Below are 19,670 nucleotides of genomic sequence, written 5' to 3'. Positions count from 1 at the left end.
TCAGTTGGACCGCTAGATGATCGAGAGATAAAAGGGGTAATAATCAGGGAAGACAACGCCATAGCGGAAAGATTAAATGAATTATTTGCTTCGGTCTTCACCAAAAAAGATCTGGGAGAGATACCAGTGCCAGAAAATGGTACTCAATGCTGAGTCAGAGAAACTGAAATAAATCTCTGTAAATATGGAGCATGTAATGGATTAATTCGACAAATTGAAGAGTAGCAAATCACCTGGCCTGGATTGTATTCAGTTCCACTGTACGTTTCTTTGAAGGGGTGAATAAGAATGTGAATAAAGTTGAGCCGGTCAATACTGTGATCTGGATTTTCAAAAGGCATTTGACAAAGTAACCCATAAAAGACTCCTGAGAAAATTAGAAAGTTATGGGATTAAAAACTGGTTAAAAGAAAACAGAGTAGGTTTAAATGGTCAGTGTCCTCAATAGAGAAAAATAGATAGTGGGTTCCCCAGGGGACAGTGAAGGACTGCTTTTTAACATATTTATAAATGATCTAGAGAAGGGAATAACTAGTGAGGTAATTAAATTTGTTGATGACACAAAGTTATTCAAAGTTGTTAAATAGCAAAAGGATTGTGAAAAATTGCAAGAGGACCTTATGAGACTTGGAGACTGGGCATCCAAATGGCAGATGGCATTTAATGCGAGCAAGTGCAAAATGATGCATGTGGGAAAGAGGAACCCAAACTATAGCTAAGTGCTGCAAAGTTCCACATTAGGAGTTACTTCTCAGGAAGAGTATCTAGATGTCATCGTTGATGATACTTTGAAACCCTCTGATCAGTGTGCAGCAGCGGCTAAGAAAGCAAAGAGAATGTTAGGTATTATTAGGAAAGGAATGGAAAGCAAGAATGAGAATGTTATAATGCCTTTATCACTCCATGGTGCGACCACACCTCAAATACTGTGTGCAATTCTGATCACTGCATCTCAAAAAAGATATAGGGAAATTAGAAAGGGTACAGCAAAGGGAAACGAAAATGATAAAGGGGATGGGATGACTTCCCTATAAGGAAAGGCTAAAGCGGCTAGGGCTCTTCAGCTTAGAGAAGACATGGCTGAGGTCTATAAGATAATGTGTGGAATGGAATTGGTGGACGTGAATCACTTGTTTACTCTTTCCAGAAATACTAGGACTAGGTGAGGCAATGAAGCTATTAAGTAGTAAATTTAAAACAAACTGGAGAAAATATTTCTTCACTCAATGTGTAATTAAACTCTGAAATTCATTGCTAAAGAATGTGGTAAAAGTAGTTAGCTTAGCAGGTTTAAAAAAAGGTTTGGATAACTTTCTAAAAGTCCATAAGCCATTATTAAGATGAACTTGGGGAAATCCACTGCTTATTTCTAGGATAAGCAGCATAAAATCTATTTTACTGTTTCCGACAGTGGCCAATCCAGGTACTTGTAACCTGGATTGGCCACTGTCGGAAACAGGATACTGAGCTTGATGGACCTTCGGTCTGTCTTAGTATGGCAACACTTACGTTCTTAACTTATTAAAAAAATCAAGGCTTTTTTTGTTTGTTTCTTATTCTTACTTTTTCAATATTCTATTTTTCATTTCATGTTGAAAGTGTAGAATATGTTATACAGATCAGTGATACAAACTAGTACTTTAATTCATTTTAAAATGTATACAGCAGAATGGGAAAAATGAACAAAGATGAGATGATTTTTATAACACTATAAAAAATAAATACATTTATAGCATGTGCCCTATATTTTGTACAGTATATTCAATTTATGAGAACAAATTTCTAAAATACATAAGGTACAACATTCAAAAGGACTTACAGTTTAGTGGCTGCTGATAAACATGCAAGTGCCCTATATGTGGATTTTCAGTGATCTGATCTAGAGTGCCAGCAAAAAGCAAAAATCCCTCTAACCACCATATCACCCTTGCTGTGGCAAAGCAAGGGCAGAACAACTACGTACAGTATGTGTGTAGTGGAATATTCAGCCACAATACGTATAGACAGCAGTGGGTGTATATATATATATATATATATATATATATATATATATATATATATATATATATATATATATATAGTAGCATTAAATAAAATTATTTAAATACCATCACTGCCAGTTTTAAAAATTGACCTAATTTTTTTTTCCAGGTACAAGAATTTACAGTGGTCTGAGCAAGAAACCTTACTCAACATTTCAAGTTACTCTTCAACCACTGATGACAACGATTTGCCTTTGGACTATGAGTACATGTGTTTACAACGTTTCAAATGTAGTCCAGAACCAGATGACTTTAATCCATGTGAAGATATCATGGGATATGACTTTCTTCGTGTAATGATTTGGTTTATTAGTATTCTTGCTATTGCAGGAAATGCCACTGTGCTATTTGTCTTGTTAACTAGTCATTACAAACTTACTGTTCCACGTTTTCTCATGTGCAATCTTTCCTTTGCAGATTTTTGCATGGGACTTTATTTGCTGCTTATTGCTTCAGTAGACTCTCAAACTAAGAGTCAGTACTATAATCATGCAATAGACTGGCAAACAGGTAGTGGCTGCAGTGCTGCTGGGTTTTTCACTGTGTTTTCAAGTGAACTTTCAGTGTATACACTAACTGTGATTACACTAGAAAGATGGCACACTATCACCTATGCAATGCAGCTGGATCGAAAGCTTCATTTAAGACATGCTATATCAATTATGCTCATAGGCTGGCTATTCTCTCTCTTAATAGCACTGCTGCCTCTTATAGGTGTTAGCAGTTATATGAAGGTCAGTATTTGTCTGCCCATGGACATAGAAACATCTTTGTCACAAATCTATATACTGTTTATTTTAGTATTAAATGTTGTGGCCTTTATCATCATTTGTGCCTGTTACATTAAAATATATTTAACCGTTCAAAATCCAGAGTTTGCACCTGCAAGCAAAGATACTACTATAGCCAAAAAAATGGCAGTATTGATCTTTACAGACTTTACCTGTATGGCTCCCATATCATTTTTTGCCATATCTGCTGCATTCAAAATTCCTCTCATCTCTGTGAGAAATTCCAAAATCTTACTTGTTCTGTTTTACCCAGTAAACTCTTGTGCGAATCCATTTCTGTATGCAATTTTCACAAAAGCATTTCGAAGAGATTTCTTTCTATTGTTGAGCAAGTTTGGATGCTGTAAGACTCAGGCAGAGCTTTACAGAGTGAACAACTTCTCTGTCTGTACTTCTAATTGTAAATCTGATAGCTCATCCACTGTTCAAAAGAAATCTTCTCGAGCAGAGCTTAATCTGAAAACCTTTGATTGTCAGTATTCAGCTGTAAATGACAAAACTAGTCACGAAAATAGCTAGCTAGTTTTAACATTGAATGAATAAAACAGCACCTTATCTATGTAACCCAGGGATTTAATATTTCAGTATGGAACTTCAATGTTTCTGAAACAAATACAACTAGAAAGTTCAAAGCATACTATTTCATTTAGCATTTGCTGGATAATGTAAAAGAAAATTATAAAATCTTTAAAAACGGTTATTAATATGGAAGTGTAAATAAAATGATTCATGTACAAACTATATACCAAAAACCATGAAGACACCTTGTTCTTCAAATGCAGAATATCATCCAACATATCAATTTTAAGTAGTAAAAGCACAGGCACTATATTATATGCTACAGTCTCAAACACAGCAATGTACAGCATTAAAATATTTGTGAAATATGTTGAAACAAACGTTCAAGAGATGTAAAACAGAACCTTCATGTGCTGCCAAAAAGATACTGTGATGTTGCAAATTCTACTTAAGATCAAGAGACGTTTACAAATTATAAAGGTTTCATTTCACTATTCATTTATGAGCAGAGAGGTCTTTCACAATTCTTGTTGCATCATATTCATATGTAGTAAAATCTTCACTCTCACTCATAATCAGTGAACGTTAAACCTTTAATCTAACCATTAGGCAACAGATGTGTCATGTACTTTGTTTTCAGCTTACTTATATCTGTTTCTCTATTTTTGGTACTTCTGTGATGTGTTGTTTTTTTTTGTGGCCATGGATGAAAAGTCTATTGAAAAACTGTGTAAAAATTCAAAAGAAGCAACGTTATGTATGTAGAGTGTACAGACATATTGCTATGTTACACATGTAGCAAAGAGACCCATATTTCAAAGTTCAAGAATAAACTTGTAATAAATATTTAATTGAAGATTAATACATTATGAATGACAACTAGGTAAATAATAACACCAATAATACTGAAACTACATACTATGGTGGAAATTCTATAAAGAGGCGCCCAGATGTAGGTGCCCTGTAGCAATGCCACCCTAGATTCCATTATAAATACTAGACTAAGCCTGTATAGGCGCACCTAAACGTAAGCACTCCCAAGTACACCAGGTTGACGACAGGCATAAATGTTGGCCTGTATGTGGCAAGCAGCGTGCAAAAGAGAGTATTCAATAAGTTGAACACACATGTGGAAGACACACCCAAGAAGTAGCCTAGTGGTTAGTGCAACAGACTTAGATCCTGGTAACTGGGTTTGATTCCCACTGCATCTCTTTGTGACTCTAGGCAAACCACTTAATCCTCCACTGCCCCAGATACTATGGAAACCACTTTGAATGTAGAGGCAAAAACCACAGAAAGGCAGTGTATCAAGTCCCATTCCCTTCCCATGCTCTGCTAACATATACACACCCCTTGTGTTTTTATGTGCTATAGCACTTACATGTGTCCTTACAGAATAGCACCTAGGGCACTTACGCATGTAAATGCTAATTAACACTGCATTTATACACACAAATCGCATACTTCACTTTGAAAAATTATTCCATGGAAAGTACACACACAATTTCCCAATCTAATGTAACAGGTGTGTCAACACTAATCCCTTCCTGTAAGTACATAAGGGTCAGACAGAAGGTCCACTGAGGCCAACATCATGTTTCAAACAATGGCCAAACCAGGTTACAAGTACTCGGCAAGATCCTAAAACAGTACAATACATTTTATGCTGCTTTTTCTATAAAGAAGTGGATTTTCCCAAAGCCCATTTTAATAATGGTCTATGGACTTTTCCTTTAGGAAGCCATCCAAACTTTTTTTTAATCCCGCTAAGTTGCTTTTACTACATTCTCTGGCAATGAATTTCAGAGTTTAATTACACATTGAGTGAAGAAATACTTTCTACGATTCATTTTAAATTTAATACTTCGTAGCTTCTTTGCATGCCCCCTAGTCCTAGTATTTTTGGAAAGAGTAAACAAGTGATTCACATCTCCCCGTTCCACTCATTATTTTATAGACCTCTATCATATCTCCCCTCAGCCGTCTTTTTTCCAAGCTGAAAAGCCACAGCTGCTTTATCCTTTCCTCATAGGGAAGTCGTCCCATCCCCTTTATCAATTTTGTTGCCCTTCTCTGTATCTTTTATAATTCCACTATATATTTTTTGAGATGTGGTGACCAGAATTGACCATGTTATACGAGGTGTGGCCGCACCATGGAGCGATACAAAGGCATTATAACGCCCTCATTTTTGTTTTTCATTCCTTTCCTAATACCACCTAAGATTCTATTTGCTTTCTTAGCTGCAGCCGCACACCGAGCAGAGGGTGTTAACATATCATCAACGAAGATACCTAGATCCCTTTTTCCTGGTCAGTGACTTCTAACGTGGAACCTTGCATTATGTAGTTATAAGTTCAGGTTCCTCTTTCTCACATGCATCACTTTGCACTTGCTCACATTAAACGTCATCTGCCATTTAGATGCCCAGTCTCCCAGTCTTGTAAGGTCCTCATAATTTTTCACAATCCTCTTGCAAGTTAACAACTTTTAATAACTTTGTGTCATCAGCAAATTTAATTACTCACTAGTTACTCCCATCTCTATATCACTTATAAATATGTTAAAAGGCAGTGGTCTCAGCACAGACCCCTGCGGAACCCTACTATCTACCCTTCTCCATTGAGAATACTGACCATTTAACTCTACTCTCTGTTTTCTATCTTTTAACCAATTTTTAATCCACAACAAAACACTACCTCCTATCCCATGACTCTCCAGTTTCTTCTGGTCTTTCATGATGTACTTCGTCAAACGCCTTTTGAAAATCCAGCTAAACAATATCAATCGGCTCGCCTTTATCCATATGTTTGTTCACCCCTTCAAAGAAATGTAATAGATTGGTGAGGCAAGATTTCCCTTCACTAAATCCATGCTGGCTTTGTCTCATTAATCCATGCTTTTGAATATGCTCTGTAATTTTGTTCTTTATAATAGTCTCTACCACTTTGCCAGGCACCAATGTAAGGCTCACTGGAACCTTTTTTAAAAATCGGCATTACATTGGCCACCTTCCAATCTTCTGGTACCATGCATGATTTTAAAGATAAATTACATATTACTAACAATAGTTCTGCAAGTTCATTTTTCAATTCTATCAGTACTCTGGGATGCATACCATCCGGTCCAGGGGATTTGCAACTCTTCAATTTGTCAAACTGCACCATTACAACGTCCAGGTTTATAGAGATTTCATTCAGTTCCTGTCACTGGTATCTTTCTCAAATCTTCCTCAGTGAAGACCAAAGCAAAGAATTCATTTAATCTCTCCACTATGGCTTTGTCTTCCCTGAGTGCCCCTTTTACCCTTCGGTCATCTATCGGTCCAACCAATTCTTTTGCCGGCTTCTTGCTTTTAATATACCTAAAAAAAATTTACTATGTGTTTCTGCCTCCAACTCAATCTTTTTTTCAAAGTCCCTCGTTGCCTTCCTTATTAGTGCTTTGCATTTGACTTGCCATTCCTTATGCTGTTTCTTATTATTTTCAGTTGGATCCTTCTTCCGTTTTCTGAAGGATTTTCTTTAAGTTCTAATAGTTTCTTTCACCAAGCTCTAATAGCTTCCTTCACCTTATGCTCAGTTCAAGTAAACTTATGTACATATAGGCTATATATGCATTGATTTACATGCAAATAGTCCAGGCAATTTTTTAAAAAGCCATTTCTGCACATAAACGTATTCTATGCACAAAAATGGATTATAAAATTACCCCCACGTGCAACAAAATAATCAAATATGCATAAACACACAATTCCTAACACCAAATGACCTAACCAATAAAAAGCTAGAGTCAGCAGAAAACAAACAAGACAAATACTAGGCATGTAATCTATTTCCAACAAATAAAACCCCTAGGAATCCAAATTAATATGGTCTTCTTTAATCGTATAATTACAGCACACAATCTTAAAAATAAAAACACCACCACCAACAAGGAAACACTGAAGGGAACTCTAAGGATGTTATGGGGCTCATTTTCAAAGCACTTAGACTTATAAAGTTCCATAGGTTACTATGAGGCATATTTTCAAAGCACTTAACTTCCAAAGTTCCATAGAAACCTATGGAACTTTGGAAGGCTAAGTGCTTTGAAAATATGCCTCCACACAAACTTATAAAGTTCTTTGAAAATACGCCTTGATATATTTTAAGACTGGAATATAATAAAGGAAAAGGGACAAAATAGTGCTCAACATATTTGACAAAGCAATAATTCATTATTTTAATGTCATTTAATTTTCTGTTATAGAGAAGGATCATACCACCTTTGGGACTTTAGAGGGGAAAATGATAAGAAGGGATGAGTCAGAATCCATTTTGATCCAACTAACTTCATTCTGCAATGAGCAAACAAAACTGAACACATAGCCCAAATGGAGAAATGACTGTACAGAAGACTAAGTACATAAGATTTGCCAGTGTAACTTTTTTTTCTTCCTATTGGGGGGGGGGGGGGGGGGTTATGCAGGACAGAGCACAAAGCCTAGAAAGAGTGCTGTCACTGGTAGACATGACCCCATCTTTAAACACTAGGCAAACAGTGATGATGCCATACAGTAAGTAACTAACAAAGACTGAGCAACAACCCACAGTTGCAAGAGCGCTTGTGTTTCTATATGTCTGCAGTTGTCCAAGAAAATCTTCAACTGTCTAAAATTGGCTACAGATGCCTGACATGTTTGATTTTTGGCCTGGTCCTCTCTGTTTAGGGGCAGTGAGACTGACATGCAGAATAGATCACACTCACCCCAGAAAACCTCACTCTTCTAACCTGACAGAAGCATAGTGGATGAGGACCCACTGCAATAAATAATTTGGGCACAGCCTGAGATCTAACTAGGCCAGTCTTTAGCAAACAGACTGATGTAACAGAAAGCCAAAGTAGCAGAAAGTACACAGAAAAATAAAAATGTAGGCAGATAAGGACCATATGGCCTATCCACTCAAACCATCCATGCCATCTACTCTCTCAAACACTCCCTTAGAGATCCTATGTACTTGTCCCAAGATCTTTTGATTTCAGACACTGTTTTCGTCCCCATCACTTCCACTGGGAGGCTATGCCACAAATTTATCACCCTTTCCACAAATAAGTATTTCCTCAGGTTCCTTCTGAGTCTATCCCTTTTCACCTTCATCCAATGCCCCTCGTTCCAGAGCTTCCTTTCAATTGAGACTCGCCTCCTGTGCATTTATGTCACAGATATTTAAATGTCTCTCTCTATTATCTCTCTCCTGCCCTTTTTCCTGTAATCCAGTGGATTACAAAACTTTACTATTCTCTAAGTGTTTCCATTAATTTACTTACCACAGAAGTCAGGCTTACCAGCCTGTAGTTCCCAATCTCTTCCTCACTTCCACTATCGTGTAGAGGGACCACATCTGCTCTTTTCTGGTCCTCTGGAACCACTCCCGACTGTAGAGAAGCATTGAAAAGGTCAGCCACTATAAGAACCATGATCAAGAATAGAAGAAGTTGCAATATAGAAAGAACAGAAGAAAATGTCAACAAGGAGTTCCAAGAAAGGCTGCCAGGCACACTCCACATTCTTAGAGAACATAAATCCTTAACTACACTTTTTAGGGTTACTCTGAAATAGTAGTTATCAGAGATGTCGGGGTAACTGTCAAACATGCATTAATATATCTATTTATAATATCTGTGTTTCTGCTGTCTCTATCCCTTATAAGAACTCATCTGTAGTAATTGGTTTATAACTGGCAGAGTAATTTTGTGATACCAGAAGATGAATCCAGTGATTTATTTTGTGTGAGTGCAGTGGAAAGGACAATCTTCACAGTTGTATCTCATTTCTCAGAAGCCTCTACAACACATCAGGAGCTGTGTTACATCACCCAATTTGAATATCTACGAAACCTCATTTAGTTCATGACTGAACAGAGAATAATAGACCTGAGGGGGAAAAAAAAACCTATAAACTTACTATAAAAATGAAATCATAAAATAATGGATGGTCTGACCTAAAATAATCAAAAGGAGTGGTAACTAAACACAGAGAAAATGCTCCATGCAGGGAATAAAAACAGAAGCATAAAAGTCCATGTATATGAAATACAAAATATCAGACATATCTATGAAGTAATCATACAAAAGTTGAAAATGTTCAAATATATCAAGTGAAAGAAAAGGGTAACAAGAATAAAAAAAAGTATCTTCTCTGATACCCAAAATATTTTGACAGATGAATGGATGGGTTGATTTTATTTTGTCTTAATTATGCATTTTATTATAAACCACCAAGCACTTTGGCATCATGCAGGTTAAAAATATTTTAAATAAATGGCATTAAATAAGAAGTTGGAAAATAGGATCAGAGGTGCAGTCATGATTTTAACAAAGAATTTGAAATGTTTACTGGATTAGCTATGCAAGAATCAGAAAAATTAACGTGTTTCTCATGACAAATACCAGAAAATAAAGAAAATCAATAATGAATGTCATACTAAAAACAAACAAAATCAACATAAGAGATTACTGTGAAAAATGAATAAGTAATAAAGCTGAGCAATACAATGATGAAATATACTAAAATGGCAACATATTTTATTTGGTCAAGAAATGGTCTCTAATTAGCACAACACAAAAGAATGCTGGATATAGTTGTGAAGTAAACAAATTTTGAGAACTAGAAAATAAAAAAAATCAGAAACACAGCTATTATAATAACCAAAATTATGAAAGATGGCAAAAAACACAAAGTATGTCACTAATAGAACTATCAAAAGGAGAAGTATAAAGAATGGACTCAAAGAAAGGGTAAGGTAGGAGAGAAGAATTCTCTGACAGGGGAGAAAATAGAGGGAGAAGTAAAATTAAACTGTGAAGACAAACACATTCTCAAAAATTGGGGAGGACTTAAAGGAAGTGTAAATATAAAAGAAACAAAGATTGAAACAAAATACAAGAGAGATCAAAGACAGAAAAGTCTGAATGGTTTCTCCTTTATCACCTTCAAGATCCTACTACCTCAATCCACAGTCAAGCACAAGGGGTCAAGTGAGAGCTTGAGCTCTCCTAACCCAAGAAGATACTCAGTTGGTTCAGAAGAGTATCACATAATCCTCATAAGGTAGTGCAGGGATATGGGCTTGTTCAAAGGAGGCGCCCATCTATAGCAAAAATGTCATCTGAGCCTGGAGCAATATGTGAATACTGCTAGCTGGGAATTGCCTCAATCTCAACAGGCTTTGCTCCTGAAAACACACTAAAAAAAAAAGGTGTGTGAAGGATGATTTATTGGAGGTGAAGAGATAATCCCTTCACCAGACTTCCATACAAGAATGCATCAGAGACAACTATGGATGCTCTCACTGGAGAGGATGATTGACATTCTATGGTAGTAAGCAGTGCTGCATCTGAAGGTAACAGTAGTATAAGGGGTCTGAATCACCCAGTTTACAACTAAGCCAACAAGACTCCAGTAGTGATTCTGGACTGCTATTGTTGGGATGAAAGCCTCAATATCTAAAAATCAATGGCATCCATGGCCTACCTGATATAGTACAGGTGTGAGCGGAAGTGGTAGAATAACATTGTGTAGCTCTGGAGACAAGAGTTGAGACTCTGGAACATTAAGTTGAACTGAAGATGTGCGAGTCTGTATTAATGATCAGTTGAAAATAGCATAGGTTGGAGACTTGAGAATTTGTCCAAATAATTACAGATAGCCTTCCACAGGCAGAACATTGTTCTCACCTAGGAGTATACCCATAATATTCATGAGAGAGTGATGGGTTTAATACAACCAAGAAGATGTTAATATCGGAGCATGGATTGTGCAGCAGTTTTTTTGAAGAACAATTTTTGCTTTATGAAAACTTGACATAAAAGACTTTATATGGACTACGTGTGAGCAAAAAGTTTGTTTTTGATCTATATATGAGGTGTACATTTAAATGTATTTATACATAAGGTATACATGGTTTGAATGATGGTTGGCGAGTGGATGTGAATATCGCAGATATTATGAAGGATTGTGGACATATGTTGGTTAATAAATATCAAATAGATTTATATATCAGTTTGGAGTACATTGAATGAATGCAATTATTGAGCTAGTACTCTTGCTATAGAATATTACCCTAATTGATTAAATTTTAACTGACAGATCCTCGACCATTCTTCTAATACTTGGAGATACCCTTTCATGGTTTTTACTCCTTCCAGGGTATCCACTCTATTGCCTATCTTCGTGTCATCTGCAAAAAGGCAAACCTTTCCTTCTAACCCTTCAATATCTCTCACAAACAGAACAGAATTGGCCCATGCATCGACCCCTGAGGCACTCCACTACTTACCTTCCTTTCCTTTGAGCAGATCCAGTTTACCACCACCACTCTCTGCCATCTCTTGGGTCAACCAGTTTCTTATCCAGTTCACCACTTTTGGTCCTAAATTCAACCCTTTCAGCTTATTCACGAGTCTTCTGTGGGGGACCGTATCAAAGGCTTTGTTGAAGTCCAAGTAGATTACATCTAGCGCACGTCCCTCATCCAGTTCTTTGGTCACCTAGTCAAAAAAGTCAATAAGATTTGTTTGGCAGGATTTTCCTTTGGTGAAGCCATGATGCCTCAGATCCTGTAAACCGTTGACTTCTAGAAAGTTAACTATCCTTTCTTTCAGCAGTGAATCCATTATTTTTCCTACCACTGATGTGAGACTTACCGGTCAGTAGTTTCCCACTTCTTCCCTGTCTCTGCTTTTGTGAAGAAGGACCACATCTGCTCATCTCCAATCCCATGGAACCTATCTTAAAGAGGTCCCATCAGTATCCTAAGATGTATCCCATCTGGCTCCATATCTTTGTCTATCTACTATCTATCTACTTATTTCTATAGCGCTACAAGGCATACGCAGCGCTGTACATGTCCACTTTCAGATTCTCAAGCTGTTTATAAACGCTTTCCTCCATGAACCGCGCAACATCCACAGTCCATTCCCAGATATTTCCTCAGCAGTCGACTGCGGTCCTGCCTCAAGATTTTCTTATGTGAACACTGAAGAGAAGTAATTGTTTTAGCTCATTTGCTTTATTCTCATTAATCTTCATATAGCCATTTTCAGTATCTTTCTGTCTTGCAATTCCATTCTTATCTTTTCTCCTTTCCCCATTATATCTGAAAAAGGTCTCATCACCTCTCTTTACATCTTTAGCCATTTTTTCTTCTGCTCGCACTTTCGCTAGCCGTATTTCCCTCTTTGTTTCTTTGAGTTGAATCCGATAATCTTTTCCATGGTCCTCTTGTTGTGTTCTTCTGTATTTCCTGAATGAAGCCTCTTTTGCTCTTATTTTTTCAGCCACTTGTTTGGAGAATCATATAGGCTTCTTGTTTCTCTTGTTTACTTTTCCTGCATAAAGATCAGTTGCTATTTTTATAGCAGCTTTCAGCTTGGAGCACTGATTTCCCACTTCACCTACACCTACCTATGCCATCGGTTCCTTCTTCAGGTATTGCCCCATTTTACCAAAGTCGGTACATCTGAAATCAAGTACTTTGAGTTTTGCTCCTCCACACTCCACCTTTGCCCTTATATCAAACCATATCATGTAATGATTACTATTACATAGGTGGGCACCCACCCGGCTATGGGAAACATTTCCTATTTGTGAGTACTAGGATCCTGCGTCTACCCTTCTCTAGTAGGTTCTGTCACTCTTTGTCTGAGCAAGGCACTTTAACAGGCATCCAAGATCTCCCTACTTCTTCCTATTCTACCGACAGGATGTTCCAATCCACATTAGGCAAATTGAAATCTCCGAAAAGTAGCACCTCCCCTTTCATACCAAGCTTTTGAATATCTTCTATCAGATCTTTATCCAGCTTCTCTATTTGTGCTGGATGATCCATATTAGCTTCTTCCTTTCCCCCATTTCAGCCACTTTGATACTGTTCCACACACACAGCACCACTCCTCCACCACTTTGGTCCTCCCTACCCTTCATAAAAAGACTGCAGCCCAGTATGGTCACATCCCATTCATGGGAATCATTGAACCATGTCTCTGTAATAGCAGCAATATCTAAGTCTTTCTCAAATATCAGGGTTTGTAGATCGTGAACCTTTTTACTTAGACTGAGCATTTGTGCTCATTGCTTTCTATATGCTATGAGTGGTTTTCTATCTTTAGATGACCTTTCCTTCTGCCATCATGTTTATTCTGGGGATGACTTTCTGGCTTCCCTCGATTCCTTTTGTCACTCCCACCCTCTAGTTTAAGTGTCTAGAAACATAACCTCTGAATTTGTCCCCAAGGATCTTTTTTCCTGTCACAGAAAGATGTACCCCATCATTACAGTACAGCCTGTTATTGTTCCACACATTACCCCATCCTCCTATGTATCTAAAACCTTCTTTACACCAAGATGCAAGCCACTTATTGAATTCCACTGTTTTATGTAGTCTTTCCTCTGCATTCCCCCATGTAGTAATTACTTCAGAAAAAGCCCGAGTCAATCAAAGACTTCAGTCCCTCCCCAAGCTTCTGGAATGCTCTCTGTGCTGTAAACTTGCTACCTTTGGCCAGGTCATTTGTCCCCAGATGGATTACAACATCAGTATTAGAATCTTAGTTCTCTTCACGGATCACACTCAGTATCTGGTTGCTACTTCTGGTAGCTGAGGATCCTGGAAGGCATTTCACTATGTTAGAACCCTTAAACTCTGTTCCTAAGTTAATGCTTCTGATAATGGAGTCTTCTAGCAGTAAGAATTTTCTGCTTTGTACCAATCTGTCATTGCTTGGAGGATTATTTTGGATAGTGCTACCTTCCTTGCTTCTGGTTCCACCTCAGCACTTTTTTTTCTCAACATCGTAGTGATCCAATGCAGCAAAGGAATTACACAGGGGCAAAGGGTGGGAGGGTGAATGCTTCTGTGTCACAGATCTCGCAAGCTTCACCTGCTATCCTTACAGAATACAGCTATTAGGTTACTGTGTCCAGCAAAAAAGGTTTGATCACACTTCCTCCTTCCTTCAAAAACAATACTGGCTCCCCAAACAACAAGGGATAATAGTCAAATTACTGACACTTACTTTCAAGACCTACAGGATTGGTCTTTCACATTATTTAGCAAATCTTACTATTTTGTACTCTCTGATCCATCTCCTTTGCTCTATTAATAATCATCACCATTTGATCCTTCCTAGTCCCAAGCTGGCCCAGCTCGAATCTACTAGACACCATACTTTCTACTTCACAGCCCCTTCAATCTGGAATCCCCCACCCCCCTCCAAATTCACAATGAGCCTTCAAACAATTCAAGCTTGCTATAAAAACCTGGATTTTTCACCAAGTATATAATACCACGTAGGACTGCTGCTGCTATTGACTACTGTTTTCCATTACCCTACACTCTTCATCTTTTTCTCACTTCCCTACTCTTCTTACCTAGTTGACCCACTACCTCCTTAACTTAGTTTTGATTGTTCTTGAGTGAATGGTGTGCTGTTTTATGTCCATACTGTGTAGTTCTTTTCTTCCCTTTTGGAATTTTTGATTGTAGATTGTAAACCACCTAGATCTGCTAGTTAGTTTATAGTTTATTCAGAATTTGCTATACCACCTTAAACTATCAGCAACATCGTTAACAGACTCAGATACCCTTTTTCAGAAATTATCTTGCCCCCTAGGTATTGTTTTGGTTTTGTTAATTGGAACCTAAAACATGGCAATAGTCTTGCATATATTTTTTTCCATCGAGACTACTCAACTTCATACTCATTCCTCCTTGAAGGCATGGCTGTCAGGGTCAATGCCCAGCAACCAATCCTTTTTCTTCTGCTCTCTCCTCCCACCCATTTCTCATAACTCTCTCCACGCTTTTTATGATGTAGTCTCCCTCCTTTCTGATTGATTCCTCTCCCTTTGCCATTCTAGGTGATTTCAATATCCACTTTTCTAATGACAGGAATACTTTGGCCTCCGATTGCCACACTTTTCTTCAGTACTACAATTCAGTACAGCATGTTCACTCACCAACACATCTAGCAGGGCAAACCTTAGACTTAATCATCACACCTGCCAGTTCATCTGTCTCATCTACTCAACCTTCCTGGATCCTTGGTTTGACCACCAATTCTTAAAATTTAACCTCACTCGTCCTTCTCTCCCTCATCTATACGGTCTGTGCTGGGGCTGGTGGTTGGGAGGCGGGACTAGTGCTGGGCAGACTTATACGGTCTGTAGCGGAGCCGGTGGTTGGGCGGCGGGGATAGTGCTGGGCAGACTTATACGGTCTGTGCCAGAGCCGGTGGTGGGAGGCAGGGATAGTGCTGGGCAGACTTATAGGGTCTGTGCCAGAGCTGGTGGTTGGGAGGCGGGGTTGGTGGTTGGGAGGCGGGGATAGGGCTGGCTAGACTTATACGGTCTGTGCACTGAAGAGGACAGTACAAATAAAAAAGTAGCACATATGAATTTATCTTCTTGGGCAGACTGGATGGACCGTGCAGGTCTTTTTCTGCCGTCATCTATTATGTTTACTATCTACCTCAATCTATTCAAAGTCACGTTAGGCCTGAATGTTTTTTTATCAAACTGTTCTTCCTTCCCTTCTGATTTCCTTATTCTCCCCTTAGAAAACCAAGTTTAAACCTGGAATTCCATTATCTCTGAAACTCTATTACTGTTAAACTCCACTGCCGTCAAACTAATCCCTGGTACCATTAGGGTCTCCAACTTTGTCGTCAACTGCGCTGTCATGTCCATCAATGGCAAAAGACTTGCTTTCCATTACAATTATCTTTGTTTAAGAATGCTGCCTCTCATTACAAGAAGTCAGTTACTAAAGCTAAGAAGGATTTTCTCAAGTCTCCTTTAAAAGAACCTAAATCCTTCTGGTATCTTTAAAATTCTCAGGTCACAAATTCATCTGAAAATTCAGCTACTTCACTGTCTCATAGCAGATAACCTAGCATTAGCATTTACAAACAACATAAAGGGACTTCAAACCTCTACTGTCTCACCTCTGACATCATCCTTAGTTATGACTGCTACTCATTCATGTAGTACACCTTCTGCTTTTCAGATATCACAATCCGATGTTTCCAAAGTTAGTTCTTCCATCACCTTCTCCTCTATGCCCCCCTTTGATTATCCCCAATGACCTTTTGAAGTAACTTTCTAGCTCACACATCTCACATCTCCATTGATTGTCACAAGTCTCTCAACTGGAGTATTTGCATTGGCTTGGCAACTTGCCATTGTTTATCCTCATTTAAAGGATACTAATGCTGATGCATCCAATCCTATGAATTATCGCTCAATCTCACAACTCCTATTTGTTTCACAGAAAAACTTGTTGCTATCTAGTTGACTTCTTTCCTCAACAAGATGAATCATTTTTATCCATGCCAGACAGGCTTTATTTATTTATTATTTATATGTAGCATTTGTATTCCACATTTTCCCACCTGTTTGCAGGCTCAATGTGGCTTACATAGTTCCGTGATGGTGATTACCAGTTCCAGAAAAAAGAAATACATAGTTAAGATAAGAGGAGGCAGAATGGATTAGGTATTCAGGTAAGGACAGATTCATTTTATAATGAGATATGAAGGTATTGGATTAAACTTCATTTATTCATTCATTCATTTATTTAATCACACGATATACCACTGGTGCCTGCACATGGCTTTAGAGATAATTTTTCCACTGAACTCACTATGCTATTCCTTACAGACTTTATTCACTGTATCTTCGGTGGTGGTAAGGAGGTACTTCTTATTTATCTCAAGTTTAGTGTAGCATTCAACCTCGTACATCACAACATTTTTTTTCTACCACATTGAAAAAATAGGAATAATTCGTATTTCTTCAAGGTGGTAGAAAAGAATGTTGTGACGTACCCCTCTCCTCTGGTTTAAATTCTATCTCCATGGTACCACATTCATGGTGCTTTGGTCTCATGCTTATTCATCTTTCTAGAATCTCACATGTACACCAGGGATCCATCCTAGGACCTATCCTTGTCAACACTTTTCTCTTGTACTCTTCCCTCAGACCATTATCACATTTTTTCATACATGCTGATGATGTACAACTCTTCCTTCCACTGGAAACCAGAGGATCCTCTCCTGATTTTGGATATTTCCTTCAAACTAACAGATTGCCAACTGGCTCACTTTGCATCGGTTAAAACGGAAACCTTCTAAACCAGTAGCTGTACTTTCCCTCTAGCTGGTTCTCTTTACCTGCCCCCCCTCTAGTCCCCTCAATCTCTAGTATACTCATCCCGTTTTAGAATGAAGACTTGGTGTCCTTCTTGATAGTCATTTAAAAATCATATTTCTGCCATAGTTACAGAGTCCTTCTTTGTTCTCCGACAAATTCGCCTTGCTCAAGCTTTCTTTGATAGTCTTGTCTCCATGTGCACTCCCTTGTAATTTCTCAGACTACTGTAACTCTATTCTTCACAGTTTACCCCATTATGCCACCCTCAAGTTATTCAAAACACCGCCAACAAACTAACATATGGAGCAAGAGAATTTGACAGTGTCACTCCCCTACTTCGTTCTGAGCACTGGAGGAGGAGTGGAGTGGTGGAGGAGTGGCCTAGTGGTTAGGGTGGTGGACTTTGGTCCTGGGGAACTGAGTTCAATTCCCACTTCAGGCACAGGCAGCTCCTTGACTCTGGGCAAGTCACTTAACCCTCCATTGCCCCATGTAAGCCACATTGAGCCTGCCATGAGTGGGAAAGTGCGGCGTACAAATGTAACAAAAATAAAAAAATAAAAATAAAATTCAATATTTGCATTAGAATTAAAATTATTACCTTAACTTTCCAAATCCTTCATTCTTGTATACCATTACTTCTGTTCAAATATCTTGTACCATATATTCCTTTTTTTTTTAATTTATTTATTTATAATTTCACAAAAAGTTACAAGATACACTTGTTAAGGAAAAGTCAGAAATAAAACATCTAACAAAAGAAATTACAATAATATTTCTCATATCAAAAAGGAACAATATTTTCCTATCTTAGACCACCAAGACTTTAAGGGGGAGTCAAAAAAGTTGAAGGAGAACAAAATCAAATTATTTATCATTTTTTTTAGGCAATAGGACCTAGACCGCCCCACAGGTAGTCAATACTTCATTATTTCCCTTAATCCAAGAGGTCATTTGACAATCTTCTTTGATCCAACAAAGCTTTTCAATTGTTCAGGTTCATAAAAAATGTACTTATTATCCAAGTATTTGATTAGACATTTACATGGATAGGCTAGCAAAAAGCTAGCTCCCAAAGCTTTAACTTCATCTCTCAATAATAAAAACTCTCTTCTTTTTTGCTGAGTGAATCTAGTAACATCCGGATAGATCCACAGACGAGATCCCAAAAAAGTTTTTTGAGCATTTTTGAAGTATAATTTCATAATTAAATTAAGGTCGTGCTCAAAGACCAAAGAAACTAACAAAGTTGAATGAGTATAAATTTCAGGCTGTGAGTTTTCAAGAAAAGCTGTTAAATTTTGTAATCCATCCTCTTGCATTCCCTGCTCTTCTGATTTTCTCCTTTGTTCCTCCATTTTCTTCTGTGGAATTGGTAGATAATATAGTTTATTTATGGGAGGAATCATCTCGGGGGAACAATTAAGAACCTCAGTAAGATATTTCTTAAATAATTCTAAACCACTCAGTTCAACCATTTTCGGAAAGTTTAATACTCTCAAATTAAGTCTCCTATTATAATTCTCCAGGTGATTTATTTTACTATGAATAAGAGTTTTATCCTTTATCAAGGAGACAGTTGTATTTTTTAAAGAGGAAATGTCTTGTTGAAAAATATCATTCTGTTTGATAGTATCTTGTTTAATTTTTTCGAGAGAGTCTTGCAAAGAATCTACTTTAATCACTAGTGAAGCTGTGTCTGCTGCAGCCTTTAGAACTGTTTGATTCAAAGTTTTTAACATTGCCCATATGGCCTCGAGGGTTACCTCCGTGCGAGCTTCCTGCTCTTGTTGTCGAAAAACTCCCCCGCTCGCTGCCTCCGCAGTGCCAACCGCCGAATAATCCTCAACGTCTACCTCGGATGCCGCCGGAGAATCCACCGCTTCTCGGCAGTTCGCAGGACACGGGGGTGGGGAAATATCCGGTGAGGATAGAGTGATGGTATCCTGTTCCAGGGAGGTAATCGCTCCTCCGATCCCTTCCACAGCGGAACTCCTCACCTCTATCACCCGTGGCGTGCTTGTGGCGAAAGCGTCGAGGGTCGATTGGACCGATCGAGTGGTCGCCGCTGCGGATGGTAAGCTCTTGACCACCCCTTTCCTTTTAGTAAGGGGCATTTTA

At 38.1% G+C, this 19,670-nt stretch overlaps 1 protein-coding gene across 1 annotated transcript in view; it reads left to right on the top strand.

Moving 5' to 3' along the window:
* Positions 1–4,156, top strand: part of LHCGR (luteinizing hormone/choriogonadotropin receptor) — a 218,132-nt gene extending 213,976 nt beyond the window's left edge. Inside the window, exon 12 of the mRNA XM_030195838.1 lies at positions 2,152–4,156. Coding sequence (XP_030051698.1) covers positions 2,152–3,352 — 1,201 coding nt within the window. The 3' untranslated portion in view covers positions 3,353–4,156. The remainder of the gene's footprint in view (positions 1–2,151) is intronic.
* The last annotated feature ends 15,514 nt before the right edge of the window (positions 4,157–19,670 follow it).

Source organism: Microcaecilia unicolor, chromosome 3 (genome assembly GCF_901765095.1).
Source record: "Microcaecilia unicolor chromosome 3, aMicUni1.1, whole genome shotgun sequence".
Lineage (NCBI taxonomy): Eukaryota > Metazoa > Chordata > Amphibia > Gymnophiona > Siphonopidae > Microcaecilia > Microcaecilia unicolor.
The sequence above is the reverse complement of the archived record's forward strand: the minus strand, read 5'-3'. Positions and strand labels throughout refer to the sequence as shown.